At 37.0% G+C, this 20,944-nt stretch overlaps 1 protein-coding gene across 1 annotated transcript in view; it reads right to left on the bottom strand.

Moving 5' to 3' along the window:
* The window catches only part of prkcaa (protein kinase C, alpha, a), a 112,990-nt gene that overhangs the window by 57,323 nt on the left and 34,723 nt on the right, over positions 1–20,944 (bottom strand). Inside the window, exon 3 of the mRNA XM_077570459.1 lies at positions 12,621–12,703. Coding sequence (XP_077426585.1) covers positions 12,621–12,703 — 83 coding nt within the window. The remainder of the gene's footprint in view (positions 1–12,620; positions 12,704–20,944) is intronic.

Genomic DNA, 20,944 nt, shown 5'->3' with positions numbered 1-20,944 from the left:
AGAATATTACATATTGTTGCTTTAATGCACAACACTTTGAAATAGGTTGAGTGAATAACGCTAAAGTTGCTGTATATGCTAACTAGCATGGTCAACAACTAAGTAAAACCCTACCAATTGAATCAAAACAAGTTTACTGTTCCAGATTTTCCTCATATATTTCATAGCTTATTGACAAATATTGACACTTCTGCTGCCAGTTAAAACATTTATTGTGTACGCTGATTCATACAGCGCTTAATAACTTTGTGACAGCTAAGTGTCACTTTGCCACATAGCTCATCGTCATTATTACGCTGCAGAGCTTCACATTTCAATTATACTTCACGTCACATTAATCACATTTTTCTCTCGTCCCCCTTCACTCACAGGCACACATGCGCCTGAAAAAAGATGCAAAAGCATCAATCCTTCACTAGCTAGAAAGAAAACACCGAGTACTGGCTGGTGGCTAAGCCTCCCTTTCATGAACTAAGACAGGCGGAACTAAAGTTGAAAAGGTTAGTCAGTACAGAACAAACTGGAGTTATCATCTATCTGGACTGGAGGTGTTAGGCTAGACAGGGTTACTATTTTTAGCCCATAAATCACCACCCTCATTCCTCTTGGCCTTTCACTAAGCTGATGAGTGCTGAGAGGGAGGGCAGGTTGCCACTGCAGCTCACAGGGGGTTTTCCTTCCTGTGTGCTAGCTGTTAACATTTATCTGCAGGCCATGCACTAAATGATATGTGACATTTTACCCATAGTTTGGCCCAACTTGTTAGCCCATCCGTTACACTCTTTCTGTTCAATCAGGTTGACGTTCTTGTAGAAGCAGGAGTATAATATCTAAGGAGGGGCGGCATCACTGTGGACTGATCAATCAGTCAACACACACAAGCAGAAAGACACTCATATAGGCCTACAAATATACAATATACATATAAATACATCTCCTACTAGATGGCAGAAGGTACAATGAAGCAGGTTAATAGCAATAAAGGTCCGGGGTCCCGGTCGGGGTTTGGTGGGCGGGTGCGCCTCATGCCCCCGCCCGGTTGGGGGGGGGGGGGGGCGCGCTGGTCGCTCCTTTTAACTCACTGCACTAGTTTTGCACAATACACTTTGTTTATAGACATAGAGGGCACATAACACACTTTGGGGGGGTGGGGTAGGGTGGAGACACCGTCTTCGCCCTACAACTCCCCTCCAATTTTAATGCACCACACAACTGGGGGGTCGGGGGGGTGCCATCGGTTGGGGCAGACCGCAGTATAGAGCAGTGCTGCGATCCCCTGTCCGTGTCCCCGCCGCGGATGAATATGAATAATGAATATGAATAATGAATACACACTTACACACGCACATGCACATACACACCCACATACAAAATAAAAATTAATTAAAAAAAAAAAAATATATATATATATATATATAATTTTAAAAAAGAGAGTGAGCAATGATGATGATGACATGTCAAATCGGTAAAATTAGCGAATGAACAATACTAAGCTCTCCAGAAAAAAATTTAAAATAGCAATAAAGGTTGGGAAACACAAGGATTTTTGATTGAGTCTTATTTGGGCAAAAACCTAATTAAGAGTTTGCCAAAACAGAACGCTGGAATTGATCTTAAATGGCTTTCCTCGACCCAAAATGGCTGACTTCCTGTGGGGGCTGTTTTTCCTAACTTTCCAGGGTGTGCTCGAGGGTGGGTTTAGCAAGGGTCACGTTTAGAACTGAAAATGACTGTGGCTCCATTTTTACCACATATACTTGCATATGTTGGCAAGTTTTCAGTCATGTTGTAGTAGCCCGACAGATGGTTCATTTCAACAGTGATTCCGATCATGCTCACTTTGACTGACACTGACGTTTTATTATTTAACTATATGTTCATTGAGAAATCGTAGTTTGAAGTTGTGGACAAATTGACTTCTCTCAATAGAACGCTCAAGCATACCTAAAACTCTGATAGGTGAACATTTTCTTTCTTGTCTTCTTAACATACTCATAGTTGTGCCACAAAGCAAGCTGTGGTGTATAGTACCGTGGCTGATAGCCATTTGCGGGGCCCAACATAATGCAGTCAATGTGTCACTGAACAAGACGAGCAGGATCATCCGGTCTTTTAAAATGGGGAACATCTAACACTTTGCATTTTCAAGTAGAGCTGAAAGAGTGGATCAGACTGCTTAACTAGTGAAAGTGAAAGTTTCCTTTCTTTTCTTTGGTCCTTCCTCGGGTCTCCTGACGGCCTCACGGCTCTGGCTGGGTTCTGAAGTGTTCGGTTTAGGTGAACGGTTTGGGATTTTCTAATAGGTTTTAGGTGAACTAATGAATACACACTCACACGCACGCACACACACACATGCACATACACATTCAAAATAAAAATAAAATAAAATAAAAAATTAAAATAAAAAAGAGAGAGCAATGATGATGACATGTCAAATCGGTAAAATTACCGAATGAACAATATTGAGCTCTCCAGAAGAAAAAAATAATAATAAATAAAAATGAGACTAGTAAAAAGAATAAAAAGAAAAAGAATAATAAAAAGACTGCTTAGCAAGTGATCATTCCAATAAAATACTTTTTTTTTTCAATCCGAAGCAAAAATAATATTTTCTCTGTCCGCTTCAACAACCAAGAGGCCATACACTATTAAATTGGTTTCTTTTGTGTGTCGATTCAGCGTTGTTTTTTTTGTCAAGCACAGAAAGTAGCAAGAGACTTTCCAGAGGTTCCTGTTGGGTCATTAGATGATGATCCAGATGTCAAGTGGCAGAACCGAGAGGCTGAGAAGCCATAGACCATCTGTCAGCTGCATAACGATTAAAACAAGAAATAAGTTGGAAAAGTTTTTGGGGAGTCTTTTTTCACCATAATGAGCTCTGTGGCAGCACCAGAGCTTTTCCTTCTCTCCGTCCAACAGGAAAAACTAAATGGCTTGCTTTACACAATACTTTGATTGTGTCAAATGATGTGTGGGTCTGTATAAGTATTAACGTATTTAAGGAAAACTGAGACTCCTAACATTTGTGTGGCATTGAGGGCAAAGATAAAAAAAAATGTTTGTACTTTAAAAAAATTCAATCATGCACTACTGAACACTGAACTATCTATTTTATATATCTACAACATATTGGGATTGAAATAATAACTACATATTTTTTCACATGTTTTTAATCATAAAAACAGTGTATCCTGCAAAAGCAACATAAAAAAAAAAGAATGGAAAAAACACAAAACTGTTTTTAGTACATACTTAGTGGGCCATCGCCATTATATAGGGATTGCTTATACTATTTATGCCTGCAATTTGAAATCATCAATACCTTTTTGGAAATAGATTTTTAAGCATGCCTGTTTCAGAATTGGAGACATTTACCGGTATGAAAACAAGGCTGTATTTTTTTTATTATTATCTCGAAATAAGATTGTCCTTGCCATTATTGATCAAACGAAAATAGCTAAGAGGGGTGGGGGGGGGGGGGGGGGCACTCATAATATATCAGCCCTACTAAATTAGCGGCCTGACAGCGATCCTCCAGTGGCCCCGAAAGCAACTAGCATGTGATTGGGTTCGGAGAGAAAAACTGAAAAAACATCTTTTAACAGACACTAACTAGTTCTTCCAGAATGCCATCATTAGCACAAAGATGAAATGCAACACTTAGCATAGCCTACCAGCTAATCCTAAACACATCGTGGTGTTAAGTTGATAAGCTTGAAAAGTTAACATTAGCAGTTCTTGAAGATGGAACCAATGGGATCTACTCGAGTTGAGATGCTTAGTATGTGTATCAAAGCAGTGTTCTACAGCAGGTACGATAGCTGTACATATTTATGGGTAGGACTATTTTCCGTTTACTTTAAGATTAAGAGTTAAGAAACACATTTTGTTTTCAGTTATTTCTCGCAAGTGTGCTTTATAAAGATAATGTAGTTTATTTTGTTTCGAAAGGAAATTACATTTCTGCTGGCACTGTTTATTTATTTATTTTATTCATTATTATACACATTGCAAAAGGGGACCATAAAGGGGCATTGACAAACTGTGTGTGTGTTTTTTTTTTTTTTCAAATACCTCAAGTCCTGAAAAGTTGCTGAAAAACGTTTTAATGCACTTTCAAATATGACCGAAATAAAATATGGGGCTTATCATTGGAAGGTTTAACATTCTGCTTGTATTTACTGTTCACGACGTGTTTGTAATGTAAAATTTTAAGAAGCAGTACTTAAGCATAATTTTAAGTACTGCTCTTTTATTGTGTCCATGTACCTTTTGGTTGTGCAATATGTCAATAAAAAAAAGTGGTGTGTTTGTTATCTTATACGCAATATTTGTGTTTCTTTTGAATGCTGACATTTTCCGGGCCAGCTCATGTCCTTAGTCTGAAAACCTGTGCCGGCGAATTTTAACTTCAGCGCAGCACAGGTTATATTGCATTTGCTGGTAACCTTAGGACCTTTATTGTTGAATAAACATCAATGTCATGTATAAAGCTGAACATTTGCATGCTAAATTTTCATATCCGGTGCACATACCAGATAGTTTATTTTTTATTTTTATTTTTTTTACAGAGCATGGGAACTCAAAGCATGATTTATTATTTTTTCCGGTGGCGGACTTATGCTGCATTCTTGAGTTTTTATGAGCTAATTGTGATATCTTGATATGTTGTGAAGCGAGGGCATAAAGAAGGGGATTGCTTGTCAGTGTGTTTGTATTAGATTACGCCAGAACATTGCTTTTACTCTCTCAGGGGTTGACAAGATAACAAACTTCCTCTTAATTCTGAATGGAACGACTTAAGGCATCCAACAAGTAACAAATAATGTAAATTATTGTGGAAGCATTGTTATTTATTTATTTATTTTTTTAATGAAGGCTTTGTTGTCTTCAGTTTAATTTGCTGTTGTGTTTGTGTCTCTCAAAACAACTAGAGAACGGGAAATTCAATTGCCCCTCTGGGAGCAATAAAGCTGTTTTCTTCTCTGCTTCGAAATTACTTTTAAATGACGACGGTAACATAAATCCAAAGCTACAAGCATTGTTAGACGCTAACGGGGCTAAGCCAATGAAGGCATAGTTAAGGACAAAATTATTCATAACCTCACTAAACAAAGAGTGAATTTATATTATAGATGTTTACTGGGTCTTTACTGGGTGGAAATGGCACAAGGTAGGGACGTAAAGTTTTTGCTGGTGTTAGATTGAGTAAGAATAATTAATATTGTTGACAATTTCAACAATATGTTTACAATATTGGACATGCCTGTATTAATTAAGACTACAAATAAAGTGCAGTTAGCCTCTGGCTAGCGAAAATAAATGCTAGCAAAATGCTTTTGGCCGGGCGGTATGTCAAACTTTGGAAAATAGTCCGTCTACATCTTTACAAGCAAACCAAGTTGGTACTTTTTGTACACGTTACGTCAGAGTTGCAAGTCTGTGTTCCTTCCGTTTTGCACTGCCAAGCGCTTTGTTTTTGGTCTGTTTTAAGAAGATAGCCAACGCCTTCCCCTTGCTCGAAGAGGAAGCGCACTACTGATGACAGGGTTCTATTGCTTGTGACATGCAACCATGCATGTGGCGCACATGATGTCATTTGGTCCCACACCTAATCGGGTTTTCTATTTCCAAGCAGACAGACCCCTTGTAATGACGCTCTGAGCTTTTTCACTTCTGTCAAAACTGCCTCCTCCTGTCTGGTCGGTGCTGGATTTCACTTTCCTTTCTTTACTTTGGTCCTTCCTCAGGTCTCCTGACGGCCTCACGGCTCTGGCTGGGTTCTGAAGTGTTCGGTTTAGGTGAACGGTATGGGATTTTTTAATAGGTTTTAGGTGAACTAATGAATACACACTCACACGCACATACACATACTCACCCACATACAAAATAAAAAATAAAATAAAAAAAAGAGAGAGAGCAATGATGATGACATGTCAAATCGGTAAAATTACCAAATGAACAATACTGAGCTCTCCAGGGGGGGAAAAAAAAAGAAAAAAGAAAGAAAGAAAACTGCCTCCTCCTGAGTCATTTCAACTTTTAGAGATGATATCCCAATTAAAAACGTACATTATGTAACCTAAACTGAGACTTGCTTTCACAAGTCAAATTAACGGATTGATTTATTTTGATTTCTGTCTATTGCCAATTCCTGGTGATTATTGTGTGTATATGTGTGAGGAGAGACAGCAAAGGGCAAATCAGTGTGGATTTCCCCGGGTCATATACAGCAGACTGCTGGTTAAGTGGACATCAATGATGCAGCAGCCACGCACCCGCGCAAACACGAGCACAAGCGCAGCGAAAGCTCTCAGTTTCGTCTGCTGAGCCTTGTGGTGAAAGCGGAAGCGTCTGCATTATTGATGCTTCTATCCTGTAAAACACCGAAGTCACTCGCGCTGCCGCTGCTGGCGTTACACCTGGCAATCAACAAGAGCAGCATTTTGTTAAATAAATGGCTTCAGTGATTACCAGCCTAAGCCAATCCGTGGTCTTGTGATACACTTGAGTCACAGTCAAGTGCAAAGGCAGATCGTCATCTCCTTAAAGTCTTGTTGTCGCTGAGCGGTAATGTTCAGTTTGCTTCGCCCCAGTATGACACAGACAGGGGCTCAATCGCAATTGCTCACCACGGCTCATACTACCAGGTATTATACACTCTAAAAAGAGAGTGTTGAACCAACTTAACTCATTCAAACCCAAAAACGTGTAAATACGTCCATCATTCACAAAAACACATTTCTACGTGTGTTTATTTTTATTTTTATGCAAGAGCATACAGAAGGCTTCGATGCAGCTTCTGACATGAGGAGGTGGCTTAAAACAATGGTAGTTGTTACAAAAAATGGTCAGCAGGTGGCAGCAGAGTATAAGAGATCAGCCAGGGTCATGTTGCAACAAGCTCTTTTTTCACCAGGGATGTGAATATTGATTAAACTTAAAAGCTATATTATAATGCCAATTGCTGCAAAACGGAAACAGATACAAATATTGTTTTTTTCCTGATGAAAGAAGAGACTCTAATCTTTCTTTTGTTAGGTTCCATGTTTTTATAGCAACAGAACACAATATTCTTTGGGCCTTGCAAAATCTGTCGGGGGTTGCTTCAGTGAAAATGGCTGGGAGTTCAGTTTAAAAAGAGAATTGTTGACCAACTTTAAAAAAAATTGCTTCAATCGGTAACACACGATTGAATTAAGTTAATCCAAAGTGAATATATTAAGTTTAATTAACATTAAACTTAATATATTCACTTTAAAATAACATTAAACTTAATATATTCGCTTTAAAATAACATTAAACTCAATGTATTCACTTTAGATGAACTTAATTCAATTGTGTGTTACCAATTGAAGCAATTCTATTAAGTTGGTCAACAATTAAATTTGTAATCTTAAATTGGTTCAACAATTCTCTTTTTAGAGTGTAAGAGGTACTATTTTTACAGCCTGGTCAGTTGGAGTTCCAAGAAAAAAGAGAGAGAGAAAAAAACACACTTGATATTGATGCAATCTTGTCATCTTAAAAGATTATTGAATGAGCACGAAAAAATGAATGGATGAATCTGCAAATAGCAGCCGCTAAGAGGCAGCGATTACTGTACTTTATTTATTTTTTACAGTGAAAGGAGCTGTGCCTCCTACTGGTAACCAGTCCAGTCCCTCCCCCAAAGTCCCACTGGGACAGTCCAAAGCTGGCCTGCAACAATAATGAGGACAAGCGGTATAGAAAATTGATGGATGGAAGAGCTGCACTGAGCCATGTTGGCGCCGTGCAATGGAAAATGCCATGATGTAACGCCGTTTACGTAGGTGACATCGCTATTGCCGTTCCACCTACAGATCTTTCCTATGGAAATGCAAGCCTGATCAGAATGAACCGATCCAAAATATCCTAACATCAATGAGTCAAATTAAGGAGCCAATTATATGCGTAAATGTTTCATAATTATGCAGATGATGTCATGTGCGGCTGATGATGCTCTTGAAAAACGCCCTGCAGCCTCATGATCATCTTGCCGAGTCTGACCGTATCCACCCGTGTAAGTCGAGTAGTGACTAAAAAAACTCTTGCGGTTGCCTCTCAACCAAAGTTCATTCTTTTCCAGCAGGAGTGTTATAAAACATCAATGTGACTCATTCAATGCAGGTAGCCTAGAAACGGCAGATCTTGAGGATATTTACTTGCCATGGGAGTTTCTTCTGGGAGGCGCAACGCCATGGAATATGTGTGGTTGCCCGTGGCAACAGCACTACTAAGTGCACATAAATGTGTATTAAAAAGAGAATGGAGTACTTATTTAGAACAAGCGATGGCGTGTTCATGTATCTTTGCGAGACATGATTGGGCACATGGCCATTGAACAGTTATGAAGCTATAAAGCGGAGGCCAGTGTGAAGTCATGTGTGAGACACATTGAACAGTGCTGCTGAAATATTTTTCTCTCTTGCAGATCCACTCCCTCTGTTGGCCGCGGCCGTTAGATTATATTGGACGAGTACTGGATGTTGATCGTGGTGCGGAAATAAGTGAAAGAGTGAAGTTTCCCGATGGGGCAGATGCGGATGAATACTAATACGGCCTGTGGCCAGATGGCCTTTGGTTCAATTCCCCAGACATGAATATTGATATGACATTCTTAATAAAGTGACACAAGGGGATTCTTTAGACACTAATGAGAAAATGAAGAATATGAGTGATGTTTACATGAACAATTGCTGGGTATGAATCCCTTAATTGGGATTTCAGCATAGTCATACAATAGATAAACAATTTTCTTGTCACTAATACCACACAAAGAATTACATGTTCCCATGTTTTTATTGAGCATAATTTGTAAATGTTACAATGCAGTTTAGAAAAAAATCATCAATATATCGCAATATTACAGCACGCAATTCTCGAATCGATTTAATATGCGGCCGAATTTTTAAACATAAATTTTTTATGGAAATATTCAACAAAACGTCTTACCTAGGGTTAGGATTCACACATTAAGCATGGAAGAATGTTATATTAATGGAACATTAAGCCTTAATATTTTTATTTCAGTGCAGTTCAAACATGAAACAGACCTGTTTGCTAAATGCAGTGGCTCAGTTATAAGCCTGACTTTTCAGATAAATAAATCTTACAGCGTACATGTACAAGTTTACTGATTTGTATTTTCTAAATTTGAGTTTAAAAAAATCACAATAATCAATTTATAGATTCGTATCGGGATTAATCGAATCGAATCGTGACCTATGAATCGTGATACGAATCAAATCGCCAGGTACTTGGCAATTCACACCCCTACAATGCAGGGTGGAAAAAGAATGTCAACGTTTGGATTTAGCAACTGGCTACGCCTCCTTTGGCAGCAATAATTTCATATCAAACAGTTTCTATAGTTGCAGATCATAAATTCTGATCAGCTCATTTTGAACATCCTCTTTACAGATATGTTTCAGTTTGGCCATATGAAGATGAAGATGAAGATCAGATCCATTTCATGACTACGTCATAGAGAAATCCATGTAATTCCGCAGATAATTTATGCTAGTCATGTCCCTTCAGAATTGCAAACAAGCGGAAAGTAAAATGTGATATACTGTAGGTAGTAAAAACATTGATGGAAGTTTTGTGATAAATAAAGTTAAGTCCACACTTGGATGGATGGTTCAGATACAAAAACCTCTAATTGACTATAAAAAAAGACTTTAAAAACTCATCATTTTATTAGGACCCAAGCAAGTACGCTCTTTGAACCCTTCCAACCGTGTGAATCGCGACCTGGCCCAGCTCAAACTATTTTTGGCTGCTAAGGCTTCGATGTCATCTTTGTAGCTCTCTATTTTAAGAATCCCTGTCGATGATCTTGAACGGCGCAAGTCTGCCTTGTCTCCGGTTACCGAGGCCAAGTTGGGCTTCTGTAATGCTGAAAGCTTATACGGCAATACACGCATCATAGCCACCAAGCAGACACGCATGCGGAGTTTCACAATTGGCAAGCAGTGATTGAGTTTTAATGGGGAAAAAATACAAATAAATATAATTCTGAAAATTGAACATAAAATAGCACTATCCTCAAATACGGTAATTTCTCCAGAAAAACAAAAAATCGGGGGACCGTAAAATACATACGTACAAGCAAACCAAAGAAAATTTGTCACATTGCATATACACTTACCTTAACAAGTTTTTTTTTTTTTTTTGTTGCAAACGCGGATGTAAACATAATTTGCGCTACTCACTATGAATCACAGAGCATCACAAGCGTTGGAATTTATGATCTGTTATCATATTTTATTATATCTGTCGCTTGCTTCATCATCTATTTGACATAACACGGAATCGCATTTGGCGTCTTGGATTATGAGACAGCACAAACGCTCGCCCGTGAATTTAAACACACCTTGCACGTGCGTGTAATTATAATAGACAGTTTATAATAGACTACCGTAAGTAAACATGCGGGCCATGTCAAATGTTATTTTAGTCTGTGCTGTGAGCCTCAAAAAAATTAATGGCTGTAGTTTAGAACGCAGAAAAATGAGGGAAATTGAGAATTGTTTGGAACCTGAATCCAAATCAGTTTGGCCCTCGACAAAGAGGATATGCTGGTCTTGTCACCATTTTGCTTCTAATGTGGTCTCCAAGCCTTGTCCCCGCTAATGGCAGCCTAATCTGCCAATCACCCCCCCCCCCCAAAGCCTGCCGGATTAGATTTATTTAGAGTTAAACCTTGAACTCCATCACTGTTCTGGGAGCAAGATCAAGAGGTTTTCAACATGTTTTGAAATCACAACCTGCATTATCGGCAGAGAATAATCTCCTCTTCCTGGGATGTGCGGAGGCAGTGAAGCACCAAGTCGAATATTTCAATCCCATTTCCTAATGGCAGCACCCGGGGAACCTCACTGGAACATTGGTATTAATTGAATTGAATTATCCACCTGATGCTGCTGTTGCTTATTCGAGTCAATCACACACACCTGCTTGACAAAATCTAAAGGGCGTACGCGCAATATAAATGCTCTTATATTGCCAAAGTGCCGTTTTATTTGTTCTCCCGTCACGTGACATTCTCACAATAGTGTTGTTCTTCCCGTCTTCAAGTTTAGGCAATAATTAAAACCTGATGAATGATAGAACATTTAATGCGTTTTAGGTCAGTTCTGTCAGCATGTAGTAGTTTTGCTTTTTCACTTTTTCACTTTCCTTCTCATTGTACCTTTTGTTGTCTTTTTTTGGATTATTTATTTAGTCATTAATTCTTCATACCTCGTTTTTCATAACATTTTCGACTTTTCCGTCAAATTTCAGAATTTTGGACAATTTTATGGACATATGGCCATTTTCTGCCTTTTTTTCCATTTTATCTTTTTTTTTTTAAACACTTTTTCTGCCTTTTCTTAAATGGATTTTCTGACTTTTTGGGGCAATTTTGTGAACATTTTATGGTAATTTTCGGAATTTCTTCTTTAGCTTTTGGACTTTTTATAGTTATATAATTAGATCCGCTTTTTCACTTTCCTTCTCATTGTACCTTTTGTTGTCCATTTTTGGATTATTTATTTACTCATTAATTCTTCATACCTTGTTTTTCATAAAAATTTTCGACTTTTCCGTCAAATTTCAGAATTTTGGACAATTTTATGGACATATTTTATGGTCATTTTCTGCCTTTTTTTTCCATTTTATCTTTTTTTTAAACACTTTTTCTGCCTTTTCTTAAATGGATTTTCTGACTTTTTTGGGGCAATTTTGTGAACATTTTATGGTAATTTTCGGAATTTCTTCTTTAGCTTTTGGACTTTTTATAGTTATATAAGTAGATCCGCTTTTTCACTTTTTCACTTTCCTTCTCATTGTACCTTTTGTTGTCCTTTTTTGGATTATTTATTTACTCATTAATTCTTCATACCTCGTTTTTCATAACATTTTCGACTTTTCCGTCAAATTTCAGAATTTTGGACAATTTTATGGACATGTGGTCATTTTCTGCCTTTTTTTCCATTTTATCTTTTTTTTAAACACTTTTTCTGCCTTTTCTTAAATGGATTTTCTGACTTTTTTGGGGCAATTTTGTGAACATTTTATGGTAATTTTCGGAATTTCTTCTTTAGCTTTTGGACTTTTTATAGTTATATAAGTAGATCCGCTTTTTCACTTTTTCACTTTCCTTCTCATTGTACCTTTTGTTGTCCATTTTTGGATTATTTATTCATTAATTCTTCATACCTCGTTTTTCATAAAATTTTCGACTTTTCCGTCAAATTTCAGAATTTTGGACAATTTTATGGACATATGGTAATTTTCTGCCTTTTTTTTCATTTTATCTTTTTTTTAAACACTTTTTCTGCCTTTTCTTAAATGGATTTTCTGACTTTTTTGGGGGCAATTTTGTGAACATTTTATGGTAATTTTCGGAATTTCTTCTTTAGCTTTTGGACTTTTTATAATTATATAAGTAGTTTCGCTTTTTCACTTTCCTTCTCAGAGACACTGAGGAAAATGTGCTGCGTCATGTGTGTGTGCCGTCACGTGTTATTTGTGAGTTGATATGTATTTGAATGATGAATGTTTTTTTTCTCCCACACATTATTTAAAGCAGATCAAACTGAGTTACTTACATCAGTGTCTGGCCCTTTATCAGCTCCAGGGCAGGAGAATGTGACAAATTCATGGCACCTCTTATGGACCACAAAACAGCAAACTGCAAGAAAAAAAGAAACGAGAGCAGAAAAATGTAAAAGAAGTACATTGACAAATGGAGACAAGATAAAAGGGCTAAATAACACAACGGTTAAGACAGATTGAATCAATGTCGATGTTGACAGTCCAGTGACAGTTAATGAAGAAGCGAATGAAATCTGGTCTCAACTGGTTATCGAGTCTGCAGATGGCTTAGTTCTGCCAGTGCGGTGCCGCCACTGCTTGGGCAGACACATTTAAATGAATGGACAAATGGACACAAGTATCCGCTTGGCACACATGCGCGCCCACACACTTTCAGAGCTCAGAGTGTTGGTCTGCTGGTCAAAGTGTGATGAGGTCACTGAAGTCAGTCTTTTGCAGTCTCGCAGTTGGACACGCATTGGGACAACTAAGCAACGTGAGTTTCACTGGGCCAGCACGAGCTCAGTGCATAAAACCCCCCCACAGCAAAGATGACTAAAGCATAGGCAATCAGTAGAGCGCGAACCTCCACCAAGGCCAAGCAATATGTGCTAGTGCAGGGGTTAGCAAACTTTACTGTCAAAACAGACGTTTTAGGCCAAATCAATTACACAAAAAATTGTCTGGAGCCGCAAAACATTTGAACATTGTGATGAACGAAACATTAGTGTTAATCTAATATAGTGAGGTCCAAAGAGCTAATTAGAGCTGCACCATAACACAAAAATATGCATCATACAATACTTTGTGATACATTTTCTTCTACCTTTAGTTGTCCGTTTTTGGATTATTTATTTACTCATTAATTCTTCATACCTCGTTTTTCATAAATTTTTCGACTTTTCTGTCAAATTTCTGAATTTTGGACAATTCTATGGACATATGGTCATTTTCTGCCTTTTTTTCCTTTTTATCTTCTTTTTTTTAAACATTTTTTTCTGCCTTTTCTTAAATCAGTTTTCTGACTTTTTTGGGCAATTTTGTGAACATTTTATGGTAATTTTCGGAATTTCTTCTTTATCTTTTGGACATTTTATAGTTCCTTTTTGAGAGTTTCCTTTTTCTGCCTTTTTAAAAAAAAAATAAAAAATTTAATCAATTTTCTGATTTTTTGGGGCAATTCCAAAGACATGTTTTGGTAATTTTCTGCCTTTATTCTTTTATTTTTGGACATTTTACTTTTTGAATGTTTTCTGCCTTCTTTTTTTTTTATTAAATTTTCTGACATTTCTGTCAATTTAATATTCATTTTCTGCTTTTCCTCTTTTTTTCTGACATTTTATGATAACTTTTTAGACATTTTGAGGTTGTTGTTTTTTAACTTTTTAATTGACCTTTAGTCTAGCTTTTTCTGACATTTTACTTTTTGTACATTTTCTGCCTTTAAAAAATATATATTTTCTAGCCTTTTTGTCAATTTTATGGACATTCAATGTCAATTTTCTGCTTTTCCTCTTTTTTTGTAATATTTTATGATAACTTTTTGGACATTTTGAAGATTTTTTTAAAACTTTTTAATTGACCTTTAGTCCATTTAGACCTTTAGACCATTGACTTAAATTTGGACTGACATTTTATGAATATTTAATAATTATTTTTTTTATTTAAATCATGAATTTGTTGAAATAACATTTTATCTAAAAAAAATAAAATAATAATTATATTAATGTTTTATTTTCTTTTTTTCTTACAGAGCCAGAGAGAGAGAGAGAGAGAGAGAGAGAGAGAGAGACTAAAGAGCCCCATGTGGCTCCAGAGCTGCAAGTTGAAGACCCCTGTGCTAGTGTAATGCTGTATATCAGAAAAACAGAGCAGAAAAAGTCTGAATAAATAAATAAAACAGAATAGCATTAAGTAATGCATAGACTTCTGCAGAGGTTTAACTGTTAAAAGTCATTCAAATTTGCTTGTCCAGATGGACAGACTCCTTTTTTTTGGATTAAAAATGGTGAATAGCGAACATGATTTTCTGTATCCACACTTTTCTTCAAATCTTCGCAACTGAATAAGCCCTTCCTTGGTTCACGTAATCACTTCACTTCTAATTAGAACAGGCATGGCACGTCCTCGCTTCTCTTTGTGTTTATCAAGCAGCTAAACTCTCACTTGATGTTCGCAAGGTCGACAATTGCTGCATAGCATAAAATCATCGGACTGGTGGATTGCAAAGTCTTCAGTAAAAAGGAGCGAGTCTGAGTAGACTGCATTAGTGGTTTGTGTCCATTTGTGCGGCAATGTCTGGGCTTGTCAGATTTTTTGTTCCACACTTGGGCAACTTACTCAAAGTGTTGGGGGGGGAAAAAGTCCCCTTTGTTTCATCTTTCCACTGCAGCCCTCTTCGGAAAGCAAGACTAAACACCGTCTAGCCACGGTGCTGCACAGCTGCCATTCCGTGACAAATATGTGCTGTACATTTAACATATTTTTACAAGATGCAACCATATGTTTCACAGTTTGCAATGCCTTATGCACACTGTGCATAAGGTATACTTTCACAGCAGAGCTGTGTGGGTGAGAAACGTGTCCCACACAGCACTTGTCTTATTTATATTTCGACTTCACACAGGTGGTTTTTACTTTTTATCACTTTCCAAAATAAAATTGGAGTGAACTATGGCCTTGCCAAAGATAAATCCCAACATTTGACACAAGAAGTTGGCATTGCGTCAACAGCTCCTGACTGCAAGTTACAGGTTGGTTTTTCCTCATCTTCGCACCTGCATTTGAATCTATTTGCCATTTGGATGTGTGATATCAATCAATGATCAGCTGTTGTTGGCAAGGTTTACCCCTACGTAAAGGGCAGAGGTCACTAGAGAAAGTGAATGTTGGCATTAACCCTGGAGAACCCACGGGGTCAAATTTGGCCCCTATAAATTCTGCTACTCAAATAACGAAGACCTTTTTTTCTTTTTACAAATTTAACTTCAAAAGTCCAGAGTGCCACTTCTGACCCCTGCATGGGGCCATCTAGTGGATGAATATTGCACTTACATGAGCCAGAGTGGTTGTGACAAGATGGCTGGCAACGTGCTGTTTTGTTGAGCTGGAAATCAATCCAAACAAAACCATCTTCTCAGCAAACCATCAGATGGTAAAATTGTGGTTTTTGTTGTTAATCTATTTCATATCATGTTGCAGAATGCCTAGGAGTATGTTTTATATATATATTTTGATAAATTACCAACTCTGAGCTAGTTAAAAAAAAAAGGGTTAAAATTGAAAAAACATATATTTTGGTGTTCAGTGAACTTACAGCAGTCATTTAATGTATAATTCATAATTTTCCAAAGAAGAAAAGGGTTCTTGGTTTCTCTTAATGACAAGAAATCAATACAGACTCCACACAGACATATTACACCACCACAAGTTAACCCTGACTACCCGCTGGCGCCACCTCAGAGCTATTGGTCAATTATCAACATGAAAGCATGGGTAATAAATCAGACCTGTACCAAGTGACAAACCAGACACGTCATACATCTCAGTGATTCAGTTCCCGTATAATTCACCCAAGAGCAGATAGCTGCTAATGTTGCCGGCAACTCTTAATAGACGACACACGTCACAGCGGGCCACACAGGATGTCTGCTTGTGTTTGAAGATAAAGAGTGTGCGGTATATACAGTGTGGTATGCACGGTAGACCGCATCAATTTGACCTGCTGTGTAGATTACGACTAAAGGTGACAGAGCTTGCTGATGACATCATATCTGCCTCTGTGTGAAGAATGGTTTTGAGCACATCTGACCTCAGTGCTGGAAGCATTTTTTTTAACTGGTTTTAAAAATATATATATATTTTCTAATAAACTATGCATCCACTTCAAGCATAACCACCGAAAAAATGTGAGGATTTAAGCTAACTTGATCTAACAACCAATCACAGTTCACCTGTTTTCTGAAGTTGACCCATGATTGGTCGTTACCTCAGCCCTGAGCAACTGTGATGTATGAGGATTTTCGATAACAATGTCTGTGTCACTAAGATTGGAGGGAATGTATATTTGTATGAAGATGGAGATTACAATATGCATGAATGTGTTTACATCTGAACTACAGAAGAGGAAAATGGTCAGCAGAGGATCAAGGCAGTCAGAAGCCATTTTCTTCTGGGTTCCCATTAGGACTTAGGCCGCATGTGATCTCGTGTCCCAGTGGTCTTGAAATGCCAAGCGGTTCAAATGCATACATCACCTCTGATCCTTCATTGAGATACAGCATCTTAGTCAAGCTACTTTAATTGGAACGATATTGATAGAATCTCTTCTCAAGTAGGTACTTGTTTTTTCGTAAGGACGATTATTTGCTCAGCTAACGTCAAAGAAATGTTAATTAGCAAAAAGTGGTGAAAATTGGTGAATAGTGACGTTGTGGAAATGTCAACAGGTTTGGTAGGGCATCTTCAGGTGACCAAATCATTTTTTCTCCAGGCACAATTAATTATAGAGTAAATCAGGTGAGAATCGAATGACAGTTCAATCAATAAGTATTGATTTTGACTATAATTGACCACCCTCCTCCGAAAGAGCCTTACTCCATCCCATGCTACTAAATCAATTTAGTTGATTCCTTCCACAGGTCAATGGATTCATTGCAGCAATTTCCTGAAGTTTTGCCTTGCAGTAAAAATAAAAAAGAGCCCCAGCAATCATTACGTCAACCACTAATTTGATTCATTTGATATGGACATTGTGGTGCGCCGATCTCTCTGCCACCGATCGTGATCGGCCAGTTTCCGTGAAAAAGTATACATATTTCGACCTATGCCTTTTATTGCTAATCAAATGGATTAGTACTCACATTTATTTGTACCCTACCAAATTATTAAGTATTATTACTGTCAAGCGATTAAACTTTAACTAATTAATCACGATTAATCACATTTTTCTACTTTGACTAGTTTCTACACTGCTTGTAACAGATATTTACTCGAGTAAAATCTTGAGATTAATATATATATATATGATCATCAAATAGAAAGTATATTTAGATTTAACGACTGTAATAGCTTTCTTTGATCCTTAAATACACTTTTTTTCTGTTAAATACAACTGGTAAACAAAACGCCAATCCCTACCTAACCTACATAAGATAGACAAAGATGGATTGGATGGAAAACAATTATTATGGAAAACCAGTGTTTCCCACAGATTTGAAATCTTGGGTCCTCATGGGTCTATCCAACCTACCAACCAAGCCAACTAACGTTACATACGGTATATCTGGTTTCTTGAAATCTACTTGAGTGGTGGCCAGTTTACATGGGTGGCCCGCCCAAGTATTAACATGGTGTGGGAAACACTGACAGCACTGGAGAGTGAAGTGACTGTAATGCTGACTGAGATCTTCTAAAATACTACGGATTCTACATTTTAATGTGTGCTTCGGTAGGTGCTGTTGTTTTGGTTATTGGCATAGTTGAAATAGGCTTGGCACTAGTTAACATGCATATGAGACACTAAGTGAATACCACTATTTGGGGAAACATGTCATGTGGAAATTGCTGTTTTAGGTTTTAGTTCGGTCTTCCAGATTTATGTAGTAGTAATTTTAATTGCTGGAATACTAAACCTTGAGAACAAACAAGTGACTCAATCACACAGAGAGAACCGTTTGGCAGTGATAAACTAAAAGGTTATAGGTTTAGTAAGAATAACACGGCCCAGAGTATATTTAGACCAAACTTTAACAACGTTTGAAACACTAAATGCTAAAACGTGGGACGAAGCAAGTGTGGTTTCCAAGGCAACGAGTCATAATGAAGTTAATGTAAGAAACCAAGGAGCCTGGCTTACAATGAACCCGAGGCCATGTTATTGAGCTGAGCCACGGTCACTGGCCTGGGAATGACAGCAGCAATATAGCATCAGTGACTTTAAAAACATACAAAATAATATTAGATGCTCCAGGCCACGTTTGCTGTTGTTTACAGTCTGGATAGTTCCCGCTTGCTACTTAATCAAAACTGTAACTCAGAGCAAGAGGAAATAATAGTTGTCCAAATCTAAGCATCACAAAGAGTGCTAATAAATTAGGAATGAAAATGTTGTAATAATGCGCGCACACACAGCAGCACCAATTTTTGTAGGCAGGCCGCCAATGCGTCAACATTTCAATTATGAGTGCTTGTAAAGCCTTGCTTTTATGCTACTACCCTTATAAACATGAACTTAATAGACCAAGAAAACATAATGCAATTGATTTACGAACAGGAACTTCCCAAAGATAGAAAAGATAAACAAAATTCCTGAAGCAGCTGTAGACACTATAAAACCAACTATGCAGACGCTAAACAAACTATCTAACCCTTGGCGATGTGCTTTTAACCAATGCTTAAATATGTGCATCTTTAATTTGTTTATTTAAATAACTTTGTTGAATAATGTAGTATCACGTCATATTTAATATCATGTGGTATCAATATTTTGTCTGATGTACACATTTTGCACGGCCTTGGGCGAATAAGAGAAGCAGGGTTATAAAATAAAAATAAAAAAGATCATTAAACCTGTGTTTAATATAGAGCCAAATGTTTTTTATATGACAATAATAATATTTCCCAGATATTCAAGTCACCAAGGCTATTAGGAGGGGGAAATGTAATTTTCAACAGACATAAAAGCAGGCTCATTTCCATAAACAGTGTTACTGCAGGTGGAAAGGTTTAATTCAGCAAATCTTTCTTTTATGTGCCAGTACAAAATAACTTCACTCAGAGTCAATTAAACATAGTCTCATTCTATTGTTTCAAATCCAGGTTGCTGCTACAGATCATTTAATCTATTGTCCAGAAAATTATTGTAAACATTAGTTTTCTAATGACTTAGTATTGTGGGGATTATTTGTGTTTAAAACAAATTGATTTGTTTGACATAATCTGATAGCTGTGTCTTATTTGTCTAATTATGTAATCTATTTCCAATATGTAGTAAACATTTTTCCCCACTTTAAGAGATCCTAATGTTTGTTGGCTAAAACAATCGATTAACAATTGATGATTCAAGATACAGAAACATGCAACGCCAACGAAGTGTTTATGTTGCTGAATTTAAACGTGTTAGTCAGTAGCAATGTTTTCACTGTAAGAAATTAAAGGTCTCATAGTATGAAAATGCATTTTAGTGGGGTTTTCTATCAATAATATGAGATCTTTAATATGCAGCTGGGGGGGGAGATTCACAGGCTCCTTGGAGCAGTAGGGGGAAAAAAAGAAGTTTGATTGCAATCACGTTTCAATGTGCTGCAGAAAGGGGAAAAGACACTCAGAAAAAGTGATTAAATTATGAAAAGATGTGTGATAAGCCCAAAATGATTCATATACAAATTTTAGGTTAACGTGAATTTGTAGTAAGAAATACAGGATGAAACTCTTTCCATTTTTGCCAAAAGTACGAGTTTGAAGACTAAGCTTACACTTTCTCCATACAGGCAGAGACAATATAAAAAGATCAAATGCAACCATACTCAATACCCATTCACCCATTTCTCATGTCATTCCTTCATTTAGCCAGGTAAGAAACTCACTGAGATTAAAAATCTCATTTCCAAGAGTGACCTGGCTAATCATATGATAAAAAATACTTAGTTCACAATGTATAAAGGAAATCAAATTGCAAATGTTTCTTAGTATCTCTGACAACTTATTACGGTCTTTGGCCACTTTCTTATGTAATTTTGAGCCAAAAGTAACCGTTAAGAGTATTTTAAAAAAAATCATACTTTGCTTGAGGATGAATCACTTTAAGCTTAATTGTTAAAAAGTTAAAGACTTTACATATGTTTTTTTAATATACAGTATATATTTTATTTTTTTAATTTTTAATTTTTTTTAAATAAACGCTTCCTCACACTCTCAATTATTTTATCTATTTATGAAAGACAATTTTGTGGAATACTTTGACAAGAAAATAGCAATTATTAACCCATTATCAGTGTTGACATTTTCAAACCAATCAATATGAGCGTTTAAATTCTCAAAGACTGAAAGTGGAGCAGTTTGGAAGTAAGGAGATAAAAAAAAATCTTAATGGACCATCTAACCCAGCAGTACAAAAAACAAAAAGCAGTCAGTGTAGATTTGTCTTGTTAACAGGCCCCGTGATGGTCGTTGAAAAGAACATTTGCAGTCCCATGGGGGCAGCTCAAAGAGCCTGGAAGGTTCTTTGTGTTTTGCATCCACACTGTTGTACACAACCAATCATCATTTTCAGTCAAGAGCTAAAGTAGATGAACCTCAGCGATTAACTCATTTGCTCCCAAAAACGTATAAATACGTT

Source organism: Vanacampus margaritifer, chromosome 7, assembly GCF_051991255.1.
Source record: "Vanacampus margaritifer isolate UIUO_Vmar chromosome 7, RoL_Vmar_1.0, whole genome shotgun sequence".
In the NCBI taxonomy this organism is placed as follows: domain Eukaryota; kingdom Metazoa; phylum Chordata; class Actinopteri; order Syngnathiformes; family Syngnathidae; genus Vanacampus; species Vanacampus margaritifer.
The sequence above is the reverse complement of the archived record's forward strand: the minus strand, read 5'-3'. Positions and strand labels throughout refer to the sequence as shown.